Consider the following 19,771-nt stretch of genomic DNA (forward strand, 5'->3'; position numbering starts at 1 on the left):
GGGAAGCTGTCAGGGCTGACTTCTAAGGTGTACTATAGACCAGATATCTGCTGAGTTAGGATCCAAAGCGGGGTACTGGCCTCTCTTCTGCACTCAGCAGCCTGGAAGAGTTCTGGCAGAGCTCCCAGGTGGAGCTCTGAAACTGGAGACCAGGAACAGGAAAGGGCCCCACTGTGAACCTAGGAGGCAGTTGAGTCAATGTCAATGCAGAATTACCGAAGAGAAAACAAGCAGGGTTTAAATATCCCTGAGCACCTGCTGCCGTAACAGTTCTCACTTCAGAAAAGTAGTGTGTAAGTTGTCTCCACAGTGATCAGGGCAGAGCTGACATACCCTGCTGAGGTACAGTGGGGCGAGAATAACATTAAGAACATACATAATAAATACTAAAACATAATATGTGTAGTTTGTTGTGTAGTTATACCCATCTCTGTGTTAGCTGAGAGACAACTGTCTCAACTGAAAAAGTAAGAAAATTCAAATAAAGGCATTTGGTTTAGAATCTGTTCATAGGTTTAAAGCCTGTTTGAACTGGACCAGCAGTGTCAAAACTTCTAAACACTTAGCTGAGCCATATTTTGGATCAATGTGCCAGTCATTCTTTTCCGCTATTATTTCACAGGGACCAGAGGGCAAGCAATTTCCATATTTTTGTCCAATATTAATGAGTTGTTGTCATACTGTGGATATGCAATAAGTTTTGATAGATTATCTAATTTCTACACCATGAAAGGCTTGTTGGTAGTTGTATGCTATTATGTTATCTTTTGTTAGTATAGTACTTAAAGATCTAGAAAATTCATTAATATTAAAAGAGTTTAATAGAATGTTATTAGGCGGACAGAAATATTAATGAACAGAAACCAGAAAATCCAACTGTTACTGATGAAGGAAAAACACATTTTCCATGGCACTTTGATACATTAACATTGCTGCTCAAGTGAAACACTATCACACAATCTTTGAATCAGTGAACTATTCATTAATGATGACTTGACATACTAAATTATTAATACAAAACTAAGACACCTCTAATACTAAAGGTGAAACTACCATTGAAGATCTGCAAAATATGTGTGTGGACTACTATAACATGTTGCTAGTCCTCACCATAAATGAATCAGACCTGCTCTGTGCTAGCAGTTTTTTAATAACCTTGAGGTCCAGTGAATGCTACACTGTACTTAGAATCTAAATATTATGTATATACAGTATATAAAACTGTACTTTGTGTGGCACAATAGTGTGGTGATTTATGAACATACATACATCAATTCCGTAACGGTGTCTTTGATTGTTTTCAGCTTGTGTCTGTCTACCTGGAGTTCTGGTTTTAACATTCAGCTGAAACTATGTCACATTATGTACATGTTTGAATAACAAAATACTTGTAAAGAATTATGCATGTTATTATATCGTGTTGTGTTTTTTTGAAGAACTTACGATGGAGTTTTTTAGCTTCATTCAAGTGTAATCAGATTTATTGTCACGATATTAGTCCCCCCTCCTTAAGGGTGCTCCAGCCCTTTCATTAAAGACTTCATTCTCTGCACCTGTTTCCCATTCCCAGCCCACCTTAAAAGCCAAGCGCTGACGCTCATCCGGGCTCTGCATCTGATTTCCATATCGTGCGAGTCCGGGACCAGGAAGCGCCTGGTCCCGTTAAGGTTTTAACCTCTGTTCCCCGTCCGCCGGTTCCGACCCGGCCTTCGTGGTTTTTAGTTCTTGTTCTGATGGATCTCCTGGTTTTGGACTTACTCGTGTGTTTTGGATTTTCCCTAAGGACTACTCTCGGATTGTTCGCCTCGGCCACGCCTCCCCCGTGCACCAGCGCACCTTGGACACGCCCCCCTGTCTTCAGCCCCGTTTTCCTGCATGACGTTTCCCCTGTGTTTCCCCACTCCGTCGGACTGTGTCGGCCGCATAGGGTCCGGAAAGAACTGTTCGTTACATTTATGCTATTTGTAATGTTTTCACTAATAAGAGATATCCTTCACACACCGTTACCAGAGCCTTTGGCCGAGCCAAAAACAGCTCTTGAGAAAACAATCCCAGGAGGTGTCTCCACAGTCATGATCATTTTGCTTATGTCCTTCAATTCTTTCCTAACACTCAGTTCTTTCCATGACTCAAAGTCATGTTACAGACAGATGTTTTAACCAGAACCTTTTATCCAAACTCACTTATTACCTCACATTTCAATCAATTTTATATATTCTCATAGAATGGAAGAAAAGCTACTCTATCACAAGCCAAAAAATATTCAACAGGATATACATTATATACTACACATGTACATGTTTTTTGTGGCAACTTAAGGGTCACACAGAGGGCATAATGTTGGCAAGAAATGTCTTCTTTAAGAAGATACCATTAATTCATCCATTTACTAATCACTTTATCCAATTCCAGGTTGCTGAGGAACTAGAACCAATCCCTGCAAGCAATGGGCACAAGGCAGGATTCAGCTGCACAAACAAGCACACACTCACACCAGGGTCAGTTTTCTCAGAAGCTGATTAAGCTTCCAGTATGTCCACAGTATACTGTTCACGGAAACCACAGTACCAGGAGGAAACCCACACAAACCCTGGGAGAACATACACACAAATGACAAACCAGGAATTGAACCCAAGGCCCCAGTGCAACAAGGCAGCAATGCTAAGCACTGTGTCACAGTAGCACCCATTCTTTACCTTTTTGTAAATGTAATTCAATGTGCTCTTTCCATATGGTCTATCAGATTGTCACTGTCAGATGTCACTGCTTCCCATTTCTTTAACCTCCATCTTTTGTCTCCTTTGCTTTCCTTTGAAAATACATTTATATACAGAAAAGTTTCCAAAGCTCAATTTTCTGCTCTTCTCACATTACTTAGAAATGTGTTTTTTTTCAGAAAAAAAATGTTTTATTTAACAGAATTGTTGACAAAATTAAAGAGAGTAATTATAGACCAATAAGTCTTACTTCTATTAAATGTTAGGTTATGGAGACAATAAATATAATTTACTAATATGATTGTAGGGGACAATCAGCATTGACATAGGAGGGGGATCTTGTTGATCAAATTTCTTTGACATGAGCTGTAATGAACAAACACAGAGCATGCTATAGCATTATGCTTGTAGCAGGGCAGCCGCCATGTGGAGAGTTTGATTTAGTTGTGGTGTCTAGGGAACCATATATGGATTGACTGGTTAGTGGGGTTAGTATAGAGATTGGGGCAAATGTGTGCAGATGGGATAATTACAAACATTTGGACATACAGCTAAGCAGTGCAGCTGCACGTGAGAGCACTGCGGCATCCTGCCATAGCTGACATTCTTCTGTGGTCTCTTTAAATGGTTGAGACAGAAACTCTTGAGATCAGAGCGGAAGGTTACACAGTGAGAGAACATCCATCGTGGAGTTTCCCTGTAGAAGGCTAAGACCTATATTCCAGCTGTGGAAGGTTAGACAAGTTTGAGGTTTAGGTACACCTGGAACACATGCTCTGCTTAGGAGATTGTCTCTGTATTGAAAGGGAAGACAGGGAGGGAGGAGCAAAAGTTAGCTTTCCCTTTGGGTTAACTCTGAAGATAAGAAGCTCTGGTTTTGCCCCAAGGTTATAAGGAACAGCAGTGCTGATATGACTGCCAGGTTTCAGCCTGTTGCTAAGAGGGAAAACACAGTTATCAATAATCGTTAAGGGAGTTACACAATAAAATAACATCTGGATATACTCTATAGAGAAAACACCAGGTTATTACAATTATGGACTAATGTATAGGGCTTTGGCTTGGCTGATGTGGTTATGGGCTGATGCATATGGTATGAAGATCTACTGGTTATTGTTCTCAGGTTGGTTGTGGTGTGTGAACACATAAAGGTTTAACGTTTACAGGTTTGGTTATGGGCTCTAGTCTCTGTCTTATGGTTTAAAAAGTTTTCTGGTCTATACCTTCTCTTATTCCCTGTAGGACTCTGTAAAGCTTGGGGTTTCACTGAAGACTGGAGTCTGGTCCTGCAGTGAGCATGCTCTGGTTTCAGGTTAGGAGGCTTCAGTTTATAGACACCCCAGAAAAGCAAAACAACACGACCATAGAAGGAAACTCAGCTGCAGGTCTGTAAAAACTCCACAAGTTATATTCAAGTGCAGTAGATGCAAAAGTGTGAGTCACAGACTGTGGGTGTCCAAAAAAAAGGGCTGTCATGTAGCTCATGGGGGTGATGAATGTGGCTATAAAGGTGTATTTAGATTTTCAGACAGATTTCAAATAAGTTCTACATCTCCTGTTTTCACACATAGAAACTACTAGGCCCAGTTGAAAGCAATTTTTTATTTGGAAAATGATTTGTTCATTAATAACAGTAATTAAGCTTTGTTTCTAAAGAACAAAACTCAATTTGCAAATTAATCATTTTAATGGTATAGGACTGTGTGTGTGGAATGTAGACATACTGGAGACCATTAGTGCTAGTCTGCAAGTCAAAGCCTTTCAGGAGAGGTAAACAAAAATTGGTGTTTGTTGGAAACTATATGCAGAACACCACACCAGGGACCATGAGTTGACGGCAGCATTTTGTCTCCCTGTAGCTGAGGTGGCTGATGTTGTCCATAAAGTTCATAGGCTGGCAACAACACAGTTGTTATTATCCATGTTGGCACAAAAAGCATAAAAAAACACACTTTACCTGTACCAAATCAGTGATTTTCTCGGGAATCCATCACAGGACAAAAGAAAACAATTTTAAGTATTAGTCCATCAATACAACACATAGATGAAGACACAATGTGTAGGAGAAGGCTTCAGCTTTCTTGGTCACTCGAAAACTTCCATTGTAAAGGAAATTTGCAGTGCATCACAAATGTGGCAAATTGTATCTGTTTATGTAAAGGTTTTTGAGGAAGTAAATATATATCCAGGACAATACTGGAAACTGCTAGACACTTCATGGGAAAAGGCTAATGTACTAAATGAGTATTTCACTCTGGTGTTCCGTGTGAAATCAATAACCTGCCCTAGGGAGTGGAAGGACAAAGTTATGTATTAAATAGTTCAAGCACTAAAAAAGGCAGAAGTGTTTCAGGTACAGTACTAGAAATAATTAAGATTAATAAATCCCCGGACACTGTTGGTGTCTTGCCTCAAAAAACAAGAGATGTTAATCAGAGATCATTGACATCACTCTTCAATGAACAGTCTCTCAAGACAGGGGTAGTATCCAGGAACTGGAGAACTGCTGATGTAGTAGCCTGTTACAAAAAATAACGAAATTGTATCAGTAATTATAAACCAATAAGTCTTGACTTCTACTACATGTAAAGTTATGGAACCCTTAATTAGAAATAAACTTGAGGATAACTTGGAAATATGATCCTATGGAATAGTCATGGATTTAGAAAAAGAAGATCTTACATATCTTATCTGATAAAAGTTGAACGAGCAACAACAGTAACTGACACACACAGAGCAACAATACGGTGTATTAAGGCTTTTATAAGACTTTTGATTAAGTTTTTCATGAGAGATTAATTCTAAAATTGCAGGTGGAAGGCATTTAGAGAAATGCTTGTGTCTGGATTGAGAATTGATTAACAGAAAACAGTACAGATAAGGGGAAAATACTAACATAGTTCTAGGACCACTGCTATTCATAATTTAGATTGATTATCTAGATTCTGATACTGTATACGTAGTAAAATATTCAGGTTTGCAGAGGGCACTAAAACTGAAGAAGTTGCAAACATTGGAGAAGCTGCAAATTAAATTCAAAACAATCTTGATAAAAACCAGCAATGGGAAAACAGCTGGCAGATGACATAGATGACATTTAATACAGCCTAGACAAGTGAATATTACATCAGATAGTAAATATAAGCTGTATATAACAATGGAAAATTCTGAGGTTGAAGATATGAAAAAGACATATATTTGTGTTGACATATGCTTTACAACTAGGCAATGCGGGGAAGCTATACAAAAGGGCAAAGGCAAATAAAATGTTAGGATATATACTGTATCTAAAAACATATTCTTTAAATCAAGCTATATAATATGCTAAAATTATGCACTGCGTTAGTAAATACTACATTTCGAATATTGTGTGCAAGTTTAAACACTGCAATACAAAAAATATATTGCAGCTCTGGGATCATTCCAGAGCAGATCAGCCAAATATATTCTGAGGCTTAAAGGAATGTCCTACACTGACAGGCTAAAAGAGTTTAACCTTTCTAGTCAAAGCTATTGACAAGTAAACTCAGTTGGCTTCTTCGTATTCAACAGTGAAACATGAGGTCACTAGTGCAAACTACATGTGCATTTAAATGTGTGAACAAGTGGTACCTGGGGAGAGCAAAGGGTTGTTTAGGATGGAACAAGCTACTCAGCCACGTAGTTGAAGACAGAAACCCAATTTCTTACAAAAACAGCTGCTCTTATGTTGTTATAAGAGTTTGAATTTAAAGGCCATTTATCCATCCATCCATATCTGTCCGACATGCTTGATGTTGCATGGAAGCAAATGTAACCAGGTGACAAAGTGTGTGGTAATTGCCTAAGCATTAGCATCCTCGTGTAGATTGATAGTGCCCTGCGATACTAGTGTCCTGTGCCACCATAAGGAATCATCTGGAAGTCACCTCCCCCCATTGTATATTAATATTTTTTTTCAGAAAAAAACATAAATAAGAGATCCTATGGGTTAATTCTTAACAAAAGTGTATCACACCAGACCAACACCATCAGGCCTGGGAGGAACCTGTAGGACATCACAACTGACATGCGGTTTAGTGTCTTGCAACATAGAAGCATTATATGAATTCACCTTATATGTCAGTGCCAACTAGATCTATACTAGCCAATTTTTCTGAACACAACTCTCTGCAAATTAAGTTAACCTGTTGCCCATGCAGGCCATGTGTAGTACAAGCCTGTTGTTGGGAATCACTAGGACAGGGTTAACTAAACACAGTCTTCTTTTCCATTGAAGATTGACCCACTTAAGGGTTAATCACTTGAAGGCTGTCAACACAAAATGATACACATAAAAATGAGATATTACATATTGTGTTATTCCAATGAGCCAGTGTAAGTAAGTGCACTCAAAATAAGATGGCAAGTTCAAAATATGCAGTCCTTCTGTCGGCTTATACAGTATGAATATGAAAGCTGAAATGGTTCAAACTATAAAGCTATAAAGAGTATTCTACCAGTTATGTTGAGTGCATTTAGAAGTACCTTTCTTAAAAGAAAGAGCTGTTATTAAAATATTGTCTTTGCTTGGAGACCACCTTTTAGCTATTTCTTTCAATGGGTAAACAATAGTTATAACTGACATGAAATATGAACTACATACTGTATTATAGTAAATGTAATGATCCATTTGATAATGAAATATTAAAATCAGATTCACAGCCTGCCCTTTAAATGGCAACAATGTGACTTTTGCTTGATGTATGTATTGATGCAAAAAAGCTTATCATATGACTGAATTTCACATCCATCAGAATAACATAAGAACCGTTATATATTATATATCATGAACTCTTTGTACACAGGGGATTATGAATAGAATGTAAATTGCAAACAAAGAAACAATGACATGGAATAAAGAGGTTTCCTTGTTAGCAGAAGTTTGTGATAACACTTACTTTATCAAGAAAACCCAAAGAATCTGTGCCTTTCTGTCCATGTATCATTTATAGAAAATAATAATTAAAGAACAAAATTTGTAATAATGTAGTAATATTTTTTTCAGTATTTTGTCAGTTGACTTTACTTATTTAATGAATAGAGAAACAGAAAGACCTAGGGTCACAAACTTCAGCTCAGTAAAGAAAGATTTTCCAGTGCGTTGTGAAAGTGACATAGCTGGGGAAGTACATCAGCATCTTGACATTTCTGCTGCAGCAACGTTTTTACTACAGTTATGCAATTCTGTGTACAGGAATACTATGCAAAAAATTTAAATAAAGCTTCCATCTAATAAATATAATGTCCTCACGGTCATTGTAATTCATTGATACAGTACCTATCGTAGTTAACCAACGTTAATTTCTGAATAAAGTTAATATGTGTTAGAATTAGTTGTTTGCTTTAAAGGTCACTGTGCTAAGTCACTTTATATTTTGGGGGATTTAAGATTCCATCACTTAAGGGCAACAAAACGTACGCAAACATAACTTACAATTAATTAAGTCTCCAACAGCTCTTCTACAATCAGTTTTTTTTAAATGGAACATTAGGGAAATGTGGTCTCCTTTGGATCTCTGTACAGAGATCATGCAGAAAAGCAAAAACTTTTCTTATTTATTTCCTCATTAAAACAAGGTTTCCCAATCTCTTGGGTCTGAGAAACTACAGTTTAAGCTTTTGCTTTAAAATGGTACTAGATTTAGATTGTGGTACTAATTTATGTCACAAATAGATTTCACTATTAGTGACGTAAATTTGAATTTAAACAGTACATGATAACCTCATATTAAATATTAAGATCAGCACTGCAGGCTAACACCCTGAAAAAAACACAAAAGGTCTTTCTAACCAGCAGGAAAAAAAATATTGCAAACGAGTCACTTGCCTTGCCTATCTAAGTTATGTGAGTCCAGTTACTCAAGGATGCAGAACTGTTTTAATTGTCTCTGAATACACCAGTATTCTTCAGTTTCCCTTTGGAAACCTTTTGAATGATACATTTTGTAATTTGTGACATGGCCCCGTGATGGACTGGTGTCCCATCCAGGGTGTGCCCTGCCTTGCTTCTTTGACTTGCTGGGATAGGCTCCAGCTCCCCCATGACCCTGAATTGGATGAAGTAATGGGAGGGTTAAAAATGACATATGCACTTTTTAAAACGCATTTTTCAGCAAAACTTGAATGCCCAAACCGAACAATTTTTTTATGCCCAACAGCCTGTGCTTTCTGACTGAAGCGGATACTGAGGAAGGCCTCTCAGTTCAGAGGAAGGACTGTGAAGGAAAAATTGTGAAGAGTAGGTATTAAATATGCTTTTAGTTCTGAATGTAGAGTTAGGCAGAAACGGTAGATGGAAACAATATATTGTACGTGATTAAAGCCATGAGCAAAGGTAATGGAAAACAGTTTGGCTCTATCTCCTATGGTGATAAGAGCGAGGCATTATGAATGAAGTACATCAACATTATGAAATCAGCACAGACTGGAAATTAGTTAAGGGAAATCTGAGGTTTTTCCCAGGTGCCTCAGCACCTTAAGATATAATCACATTTCAGATTCTTTTTGTTCTCTCTCTGCTGTTTCTATGCTTATGAATGAGTTATGGAAATCAAATTACAGGGATTCAGATCAGTTCTTTAGTCTTCCTTTGTCTCCATTGTGTTGCATAGGATATAACATGAATGGAGCTTTTGGACTTTAACAAATGGCAAGGAACTGATGTTAGTAGTTAGTTTTTTTACTGAAAGCAAATGTAAATTTCTGCTGATATACCCCATTCAAATTAAGCACTTAGTTTTATTTAATCAAAACATTGTTATGAGATATTAATTTGGTATCCTAGGTTCATTCTATGATTTAATTTTTCAGTCACAATTTCACTCACCAGAAGTTTTAAATACTTGTAATTAATAATAATAATAATAATAATAATAATAATAATAATAATAATTGCTTATATTTATATAGTGCTTTTTCTGGACACTCCACTCAAAGCGCTTTACAGGTAAGGGGACTCCCCTCCACCACCACCAATGTGCAGCATCCACCTGGATGATGCGACGGCAGCCATAGTGCGCCAGAACGCTCACCACACATCAGCTATTAGTGGGGAGGAGAGCAGAGTAATGTAGCCAATTCATAGATGGGGATTATTAGGAGGCCATGATTGGTAAGGGCCAATGGGAAACTTGGCCAGGACGCCGGGGTTACACCCCTACTCTTTTCGAGAAACGCCCTGGGATTTTTAATGACCACAGAGAGTCAGGACCTCGGTTTTACGTTTAATCCGAAGGATGGCGCCTGTTTACAGTATAGTGTCCCCATCACTATACTGGGGCATTAGGACCCACATGGACCGCAGGGTGAGCGCCCCCTGCTGGCCTCACTAACACCTCTTCCAGCAGCAACCATAGTTTTGTAACTCAACCATTGTAATTCAATAATTCAAAAATAAATGGATAATAATTCAAATCAAGAGATGCTAAAATTGTACATTAGGCTTTTAGTTTGTTACAATTGATTTCACATGTTGGTGTTGATTCCAGTTTGATTCAATATCGATTATAACAAACATTGATTCCACATGCTACATTGTTGATTATATCTGGAATCAATCCAGAGAACAACATTCCAGGACTTACAGGAATGTCCTACATTCTGACAGAAAAAGTACAGAGGTCACTTAGGAGGTGACCTGTTACAAATATTCAAAATTCTCAAGGGCAGTGACAAAGTAAAGCCAGTGCACTTCTTCACAACAGTGAAACAAGAACCAGATGACAGAAGTGAAAATTAGGTGGAAGGGCACTTAAATCTGAGAAGAGGAGGCACTACTTTATCCAAAGGTTTGAAACAAGGTACCCAGCCAAGTTGAAGTTAAGGTTAATGCCTTGACTTCCTTAAAAAAACATCTAGATGTGATCCTTCAATCGATGTTTTCTTTTTTTCATTTGTAACCTTTCTTGTTCTGAAGTTATTGAATAAATGCTACATCACAAAAAAAAACCATAATAAGTTATATCAAATGCATTTATCCTAGGACTACCCAGTTTACAATCTGAAATGTTCTGGGGGAAAAAGCAAACATTCAAAAGCAACATTCACAAGAAATGACCAAGGGTTTATCCCTTGTTGTAGAATTCTAACCTCACTCCCCTCAGAAATGAGCCTAGAGTTTGCTACCAAGGTGTACATCCAGAGATCAGAAGAGACAAAAAAAACCCACAAATTTAAGCACCTAAAAAATAACCTACTGTGGGTTTTGGTAATACTGTATTAACTTCCACAACTGGTATGAAGAACGATTTTTCAGCCACATGTTGTTATACTGACCTTAAATGCCCCAGGGAGTGCAATTATTTCACTTCAAAGCATTACTTTATGTCATCTGTTTACATCATAGCTGAAAATATTTTAATGTTTTCCAGCCCTTGTTATTTCATTATACTGTTTTCTTGGTGGACACTGTTATACTGTATAGCGTTTTGTACTCATTTTAGCTCTTTTTTTTTTAGTAGCGATCAAAATCAGTTGTCAATTGATTTTTTAATTTGATATTTTGCTTTTTGTTCAAGATTAATGCTTCAGTATGGAATGCTGTTAAAGCAAACAAATTTATGTTAAAATGAGCTATTATACAGCCTTCGTATCAAGCTTTAATGCCTATTGCAATTAAACCCTTAGGATATTTTTTTTTTTCCATATAATTTCATCTTTCGACATTATTTAAATAATATATTTATTTCTGTTGTGAAAATGAAATGGGCACTTTGAATTCTAAAAGAATGTCTTTAATTTGCTGTACAATAAACTGCATTGCCATTTATATCACTATATATCAAACTCAATCAATTATTCCAAAGAATTCCCATCTGTGTGCACCTCTCCATACTTTAGAAAAACTTTAGGTGCAACCTAAAAGCACAACAAATGAACCCATTGTTATTTCAAGTGTGTACTGCTTGTCTAACATTTTTAAATGTAGATGTAAGACTAAATTAAGACAAAAAATGTGTTATTGTAGTAAATACCATAGAAGTGAAGAGTTCTGTATAGGCAACTAAGCCAGTTCTCTCTTAATTTTGTGCACAAACATTTTTAATCTTGGCAAGCATGTATCATTTTAGATTGAAAATATTGACTTGCTTCTCTGTGCATTATTGTGATAAACAAGAAAGAACTATATACTAAAATATTTCAAAATGTGCAGCCACTTTTTATTGAGTTTATGGAAAAGAAATACAATCCAAATTTACTGAAGATTTTCTTAAATGCTTTGAGCAAAAGCCAAAACAAATGAAACAGACATAATGACATCGCTGATTGTGTTCACAAGTATATACAAGATCAAATCTCTGAACATGTGGAATAAACCACTACCAGGTGAAGTTGTGATGCAGCAATGCCGTGAAAACAAGTTTTAAATTAGGCCACCAGGATAAATGAATAAAACAAAACGTAACAAAATGAATCTATGATACTAAAATACACTTAAAACCAGGTGTTAACATTTTTTACAAAGGGACTTAACAATATGTAGTAGTGAGATTCAATTTATAATATTGTTCTTTGCACAGTGTACAAAGCCTAGAAAAAATCCAGAAACTTCAAATACAGGATTTATGCGGATAAAAATGTATTTCTCCTTGACATTACTGGCTGACTTTATTTAAAAAGCAGGTAGCCTAAAAAAGGTTAAAAACCTTTATTTTCAAGAAGCTCCAGTACAAAATATACAAAAATGCAGTTGTAAAAAGCAGCCTGAAGTCATAGAAATAGAAGCACAAAAATAGCGATCTATGAAATGGACGTTCTTTTAATGAGAACTAGATAGGAGGCAGACAAAGTTGAGTGGAGGTTCTTGATTGGACAAAGAGCAATTTGGACTTTTATTGGTTTAGGTTAAGAAGAACCAAATTATCATCCTCACTAGCCATTTCTGAACACCTGTTCCAAACACTTTTTTAATCAAAATACAGGATAGCAATTTCTGTAATATTTTTATCTGAAATTTGATAGGAATAACTGTTGCACTAGTGTTTACATATGTTGTTTTCCCAAACAAACCTCTACTAATTTGTTATGCAGATAATGTGAAAAGGTGTCATAAAGTGGTTAAAAGAAGACAAAAATGTGCCACTTAAAAAACAAGATTAAACAATTACATTGACAACCATATTGATAATTAAAAAACAATATTTTGTTAAAAAATACTGAGACCACTTAATTTTTGGCTGGGATATCACAGGGCAAACTATGTCCACGATTCTCATGAGGGATCCAGTCTAACAGTGGGCAGGAGCTCAGGCATTTAAATAGCAAAGTCATCCTGAGTGGAAGGGCTGAAGGCTGAAGCCCTCAGTGTGTCCAGACAGTTGACAAGTATCAGCGTGCCTGTCAGGTGTTTCCAGCGCTTAGTGATTGGGTTCTTCATTTTGTCCAGTCCTAAGTGCAGCTCTTGGATCACATCGCGGTAACTGTCGCCAATCTGGGCCGCCCAGGTCAGCAGAAAATCATATGCTGGCTTCCACATTGCCTACGACAGAAATACAAGATTAATTTAGTGAGTGACTTGTAAGAAGCATTATCAATCAGTCAGGCACAGTTTGATATTGTTATTCAGAGATGTAGCGTTTTCTTCATTGAAAATGCATGGTCAATATTGAAAACTGTATAACCCTTTCAAACTGCAATGGAACAACTGTGCTTTATCATATTAATTTAGGGTATGAAATTGTGTAATCTTGAAGTAGATAAGTCGGGGAAAGGAGAAAGACCCATTTTATTAAAATAAATGTGACAACAATGAGTCATAGGTTATTTCATATCTTGATAAGCAATGACTACTTTAAGCATTCGGTTTCTTAATATGTTGAATTACAATGCATATTCCCTCATTCCTTTATATAAAACCCTATAGTGTTTTAACACAAAACATCCAAAAAGTAAATATTTTTTAAAAAATATCTTAACACCTTCACAAAACTAAAGGAAATACTGTCACTAAAGAGTAAAGTTAAATTGGAAGATGTCTAGAATGTCAGTCAAAAAGGCCTTTCCCGGAGTTTTTACTTCATAACATGGAAAATAAAAATATCTTGGAACTTTAAAAACAATGCTAATTTGCAACAGATTTATTTCAATATTTATATATAATTAAAATATGTTGTTGAAAAATATTTGGAGAGAAGTCTGAGCATATGTACATACTATTTGCATACTATCATATATCCCTGTAGTCTTACCTCACTGTCCACCACTCCATTTTTGTCCCTGTGTGGAGCTTCGTAAGCATCCATTTGCTGTTTGGACACCTTTGCCAGCTTCTCAGCTAGCTCCCTCCACCTGCCAGCTATTTCCACAGCAGTGGTGAGCAGCACAAAGTCCTGGATAAGCCTGGCAACCAGCCCCTGGCAGTCCATCTTCAGCAGGGCCTGAGCAACCAAAAGCACAGTGTTGACAAGTTGTACAAGGACCAAGTGTCACTTCAGAGATTCAACAGAACTGGGTGGAATTGTCCAATTCTCCTACATCAATTCTGTATCACTGACATGAGGCGAGGCTACTGAGACTGAGACTTTCATGTTTTGCTGCATGTGCATAATCTTGGTCTGTGATGATTTTAATATGCCTGTCTGGGAAGTGTGTTAACCAAGAAAGCCCTTTTCACTCTTTTAGTACAACAAACAACACAGTACATTTTGATATGGTTTTCACCTAGGCAGAATGACGCAGAGCCTTGATAATTAAGTGTTACAGTATGAAAATTCAAAGTAACGTTTAGCAGTACACTGCTAAATAAATTAACAGAAAGGTTAAATTAATCCAAACGTATCTGAAGCACAACTGGCAGATCTTGGAAAAGAAACCAGGCCTCTCTGGTTAAGAAAAAAAGATGAGCAAAAAGGCTGAGTTACATATAAACAGATATGTTAACTGCAGTGGAGGGCACATACTTTGCAAAGCAAATCTTCCTTCTGCACTCAATTATACTTGTTTTCTGTATTCAAATGTTACGATGCCAGCCGTGGTTTACAATTGCAACATCACTTATGCTACAAGTTTTTTGTGCCAAGTATCCTTGTTATGTTCAAACATGATGATTCTCTAAGACAAATATTTGTCATCCATTCACAAATAAAGTACAGTGTGATGATGCTGGGTTGGAGCCAGCGTGTAAAGCACTGCCAGTTATATGGTGTGAGCCAGCAGAAGCTCTTGCGAATGAAGATCACAAGGTCAGAGATTGTATCCATTCATTTCTGACACAGTACCACACTGAAGAAGGCAGTGCCCTGGGCAACAGGCTGATTTGAAACATTACGGTTACAGGTCGGTGATAGCTTGGAATGTCTGGAATGGGAGACATGCCAGTGCAAGCAGAAATGGATGAGCAAGCTTCTCTTTACTTCAGGAAATTTGAAAACAAATGGGTTTCAGGAATGTCCTTGAAACAGGTATTGATGGCAGTCAGGTTATGACTGAGGAAACACAAACTATACCCTTTATTAAAATTATAATATATAACAACAATTGAATGGAAGTTTGATCAACTTCTATAAGCTGTTGTAAAGTGTGAAGATGTAACATTTTCAATATTGTTTTGCTTGTGAAGCTCTGCTTCAAAGTAACAGACTATGCATGACTTTATGTTAAGTGTATTTACATCATTTTGATTATCGCAGCTTTTTAACACGAGGGTACAGCTTGTAAAACAAAGCTGCTATACTAACTGCTGTAAAAATGTATTATATATTGGGGCTGTGTATTTGTAATTGTACAATAATAAAAAGCTTAATATCATGTTTTTAGAGTCCAGTAAATGTCACTGCCTAGTCATTTTTCAGGGCAGGAGGTTTCCTCAAGAAGAGATAAAAAAAAACTCTTATCCACTGAACATCTTTAATATTATTATTATATAATAATATTTAAATAACTTAAATAATATTATTATTTATTATAATCTTTTTTTCTGGATTTTAAGCATGATTGTTTGAAGGATAAGTAATGTGTTGGGAACTTCAACAGAAATTATTATTTGTAAAGTTTCTAAGTATGAAAGGCAGTGGGGATGCAACAGACATTTCATTTGGTACATTACTTTATACCAAAACATAGCTAAGGCTAACAAAGTCACACCATGTGAATTCAACCAGAGAGTCTCAGATTTAGTTAGAAAAATTCACCAAGGGACTTTTTTAAGGGGGAAACAAAGATAAACTTTGTTTATTTATTAATTGATTATACACAAATTCTTACTTTCAGTAAGATACAAGATATTTAATCAGAAACATCCTAATCTTGTATTTAACGAAGCACAAAACCCCCTATTAAACAAAATATACAAGCTTTCATTAAGAGACCATATACCTAAATCAAGAGAACTTATTATTGCATTGTTCATTTGTTCATTAACAAAGTATTCACGGAAAAAATGTGATTACAAAATTGGTTCAAGTAATATACTTAAGCATAACTGCTGACCTTATCATCCTAAGAAATAAGAGCACAGACAGCTCATAAAAAATATACCTGGTTTTCGCACATCATTAAAAAATGTAAAAGGTGCTCCCAAACTTTGCATAAATATACTAATTTGAATAAAATAAAATAAAAACAAAAGGTACTAAGCAAACAAAATGTTTACCTAAACAAAAGGTATTTGTTGATACATTAAAACAAACATTATACTCTATTAGACTGTTAACAACTTTAGTTAACTCTAGTTATCCTATATTATGCTACCATAAATACTCCGAATTGGATAATGCGAGCAGGAGACTGAGGAGGTTAACAAGGCTAGGCTGCAGAGATGCCTTTGGAAGACAGTTCACACTCAGGTCACAAATAAAACCACGTTAAGCTTAGCCCTCCCAGGAAATCAGTTCTCATCTCTTAATCTCTGCATATTTTAAAATGCTATGCAATTCCTGTCAAAGAAATCTGGCAGCTCTCAACTCCAGTATTAGGTCAATAACTGATAAGCATATTGGCACTGCAATATAGCCAAATTAAAAAAATATTCTAGTTGTTTACCTTTCAGAAAAGCTAATGCTTTCTTTAAAATAATACATTATTAAAGGGAGGAGCTGAATGCAGAGTCCAAGTTATTATATTTTTCCCCCACTTTCAAATGAGGAAAAACAATTGACCTACTGTATTCTGTAGCTGAAACTGTATGTGCTCTTGCATTGTACCTAAGAGGTTATGGGTTGATATCCTAGGTGGAGCGCTGTTGTCATACTTGTGACCAAGATGCATCATTTTCTTTAGTACCCAGCAGTATAACTTTGTGCAAATAAAAGTAATTTGGGATAAAAGCATCATCCAAATAAAGCTGTAATAGTGCTGAATTAAACTACTACCATGTTGAACTCATGCACTTTTTTATATAGACATAAAAGAAAAGACTATAAAATATATTTCAATTCCTTGGCTTAGAAAATGTTTAAATCCTTTAAAAGTTACAATATTAATAGGCCAAACCATACACATACACAGGTGATTTATGTACTACAACCACCTTGATTTATTCTCAGACTAATGTATTATATAATCTTTCAAGAAATTAACTGTGCTATACCTTGGGAAGCTGAGCAGAAGCCTTGCAACACACCTCCTTTAATGTCCCAAAATGGTGCTTTGTTTCATTAATAACAATGTACAGGAAACATCTGTTAAGTTGCTCTTTTCCATATTGTGAAAAACACCCTCCCCCCAACAAATTTGACAATACTTTCCCAGTGGTTGACTTTGAAGGGATTCTGGGATTTCTCTTAAGAAAATTCCCTTATTATACACAAATATCATTTAATCAATAACTTGTAACAAAATAAGAAATGCTACATAAGGTTTTGCAGTCATTTTGTAGCAGTCACACAACATATGCTACAAACTCTTAATAGCTAAATTGTATCCACAGTAATTACATTAAATGGCATAACAGGAAACAATAACACCATGCGGTATTCTGTGGCACTTCAGCATGCCCAGTTTTATTTGTGACCTGAGTGTGAACCGTCTTCCAAATGCATCTCTGCAGTCTAACGTTATGAGCAGAAGGATGAAGTTAACATTATCCAAGTCTGATGATGTGGTATAATGTAGGATAACTAGATTTAACTCAAATTGTTAACAGTCTCCTGAGTATAATTGTTTCCATGTGAGTACAAATTAATACCTGCTGTTTATTTAATTCAAATTAGTATTTGTAGTATGAGGTGTCAGGTATGTTTTTAAATGCTGTCAATGCTTTCATTTATAAAGATTTAGAAAGTTTTTTGTTTGCTACTCAAGCATGCACACACCAGTTATCACTCCTTTAAATTCTCAAATCGACAATTCTATAAATAAACTAAACAATGGAACAGGAAAGTATAAATGCAAAAGTGGTTGTAATATACTGTACTTCACATAAAACCAGATGATCATAATACCTCTTAAAATACTTGTACAGCTTTCCAGCTACTGTAGACCACACAACAGTACATGGATGCTGCGTGTGCATTTCAGATTTAAATTCTTTATTTTAATAATCTGCTTTATACAAGAAGGTTACACAACAGCTTTTGTTTAGAGTTGCCACCTCTCTCTCCCAAGTGAAATAAGCTTGCAAATCCACCAGGGAAAATAAAGGAAAATAATTCATTTAACATACCTCTGGTTGCCAGGAGCAACATTAAAAACCCTACCTTTTGTTTGAAGCCTAAGTTGTGTTTTCTTTTAACCCAAGTCCAATACCTTTTTGGAGTAGAATAAATGCACCTCTAGAGAGAGCTGCTTTTATTTATTATTCAGTTTAATTGCATACTATGAGATGCCGACATGAGATGGCAGCTTTAATAATAATATTTGTGTTTGAATCTCCTTCACACATTTAAAACAGTGTCACAACAAAGATTATATGTAGGTTTGTTCTTTACTTTTTTGACACCGTGTAGTAAAGAAAGCCAGCTCTGAGTCAATGAGCAAACATATACATAGCATATATTTCTGCAGTGATATAAAAACTTAAAATCGTGAACATACAAATAAAAATAAAAGCATTTCTATTTCTTTTGAGATATTACAATGAACTCAAAAAAGAAAAATATAATCAAATTAATAATATAAGCTGCCTTGCAGAAGTATTCTTTCCCTTCCAAAAGTGATCCATTTTGTAGAATTACAAAAGATAGACATGTAGAAGATGTGTAGACACATTTTTTCAAGTGAAAATTTACAATTAAAACCTGAATGCTCAAAACATGAACACATGCATGGGCAAAAAAATAATTATCAGACAAAACTGCAAAGAAAAATAAAACCCTATGATGTTTATTGCAAGTAAATCACCTAGTTGCTATGAAAAACCTAAATTAGTTGAGGTACACAAAAAGTTACATTGCCACATAGTTATTTGCCCTCTGCTTGTGTGCAATAATAATGGTTTACACATTATTTCAGAATAAATATACCGGTTTTGGTAAGGTTTCTCCATTAGGCAGTGAATTTCATGTATGCTTACATTGAGCATTAATAACTGGAAAGGGATATCCTACCACAAGGAACTCCCTATATCAGGTTGTCCCTCCAAAGTGAGAAGCAGTACAAGGAGGGAACTGGTCAGAGATGCCACCACAGGAGATTGTGAAAGGGCTAAATTATTCAATGGTTGAGTTGGGAGATAATAATCCAACAATATACAAAATACTAAACAAACATTCCCTCTATGGCAGAGTGGCAAAATGTAATCTATTCCTGAAAAAAAAATAAAACAGTTAACACCATCCACACATTCAAGTAGGTGGTGGCAACATTACAAGGTAAAATCTCATCTGTAGGGAGTGGGAAGCTTTCTGAGATTGGTGGGGGGAAAATGGATCAAGCAAAGTTCATTCAGTTTGCCAAAGCAGATACATAAACCTAAAACTAGGACGACATTCACCATAAGTCAGGAAATTTACCTCTCAGCAAGTAAATGACCCAAAGCACATAGCTAAACCTACAATGGAGTGACCACCATCTTGACAAATACTGATACAAGCTTACAAAGAAGAATCAACCCAGTGTGCAAGGTTGGCAGATACATATTTCAAAAGATTTCTAGCTGT

At 36.1% G+C, this 19,771-nt stretch overlaps 1 protein-coding gene across 3 annotated transcripts in view; it reads right to left on the minus strand.

The window, feature by feature from the left end:
* Positions 1-11,872: 11,872 nt before the first annotated feature.
* The window catches only part of sh3bp4a (SH3-domain binding protein 4a), a 55,617-nt gene continuing 47,718 nt past the window's right edge, over positions 11,873-19,771 (minus strand). For all 3 annotated transcript variants that reach the window (XM_088606894.1, XM_088606895.1, XM_088606896.1), the window contains 2 exons: positions 13,925-14,113; positions 11,873-13,215 (listed from right to left, as the gene is read on the minus strand). In XM_088606894.1, coding sequence (XP_088463020.1) covers positions 12,991-13,215; positions 13,925-14,113 — 414 coding nt within the window. In that variant the 3' untranslated portion in view covers positions 11,873-12,990. The remainder of the gene's footprint in view (positions 13,216-13,924; positions 14,114-19,771) is intronic.

This window comes from Lepisosteus platostomus, chromosome 14 (assembly GCF_059453375.1).
Source record: "Lepisosteus platostomus isolate fLepPlt1 chromosome 14, fLepPlt1.hap1, whole genome shotgun sequence".
NCBI classification, from domain to species: Eukaryota; Metazoa; Chordata; class Actinopteri; order Semionotiformes; family Lepisosteidae; genus Lepisosteus; species Lepisosteus platostomus.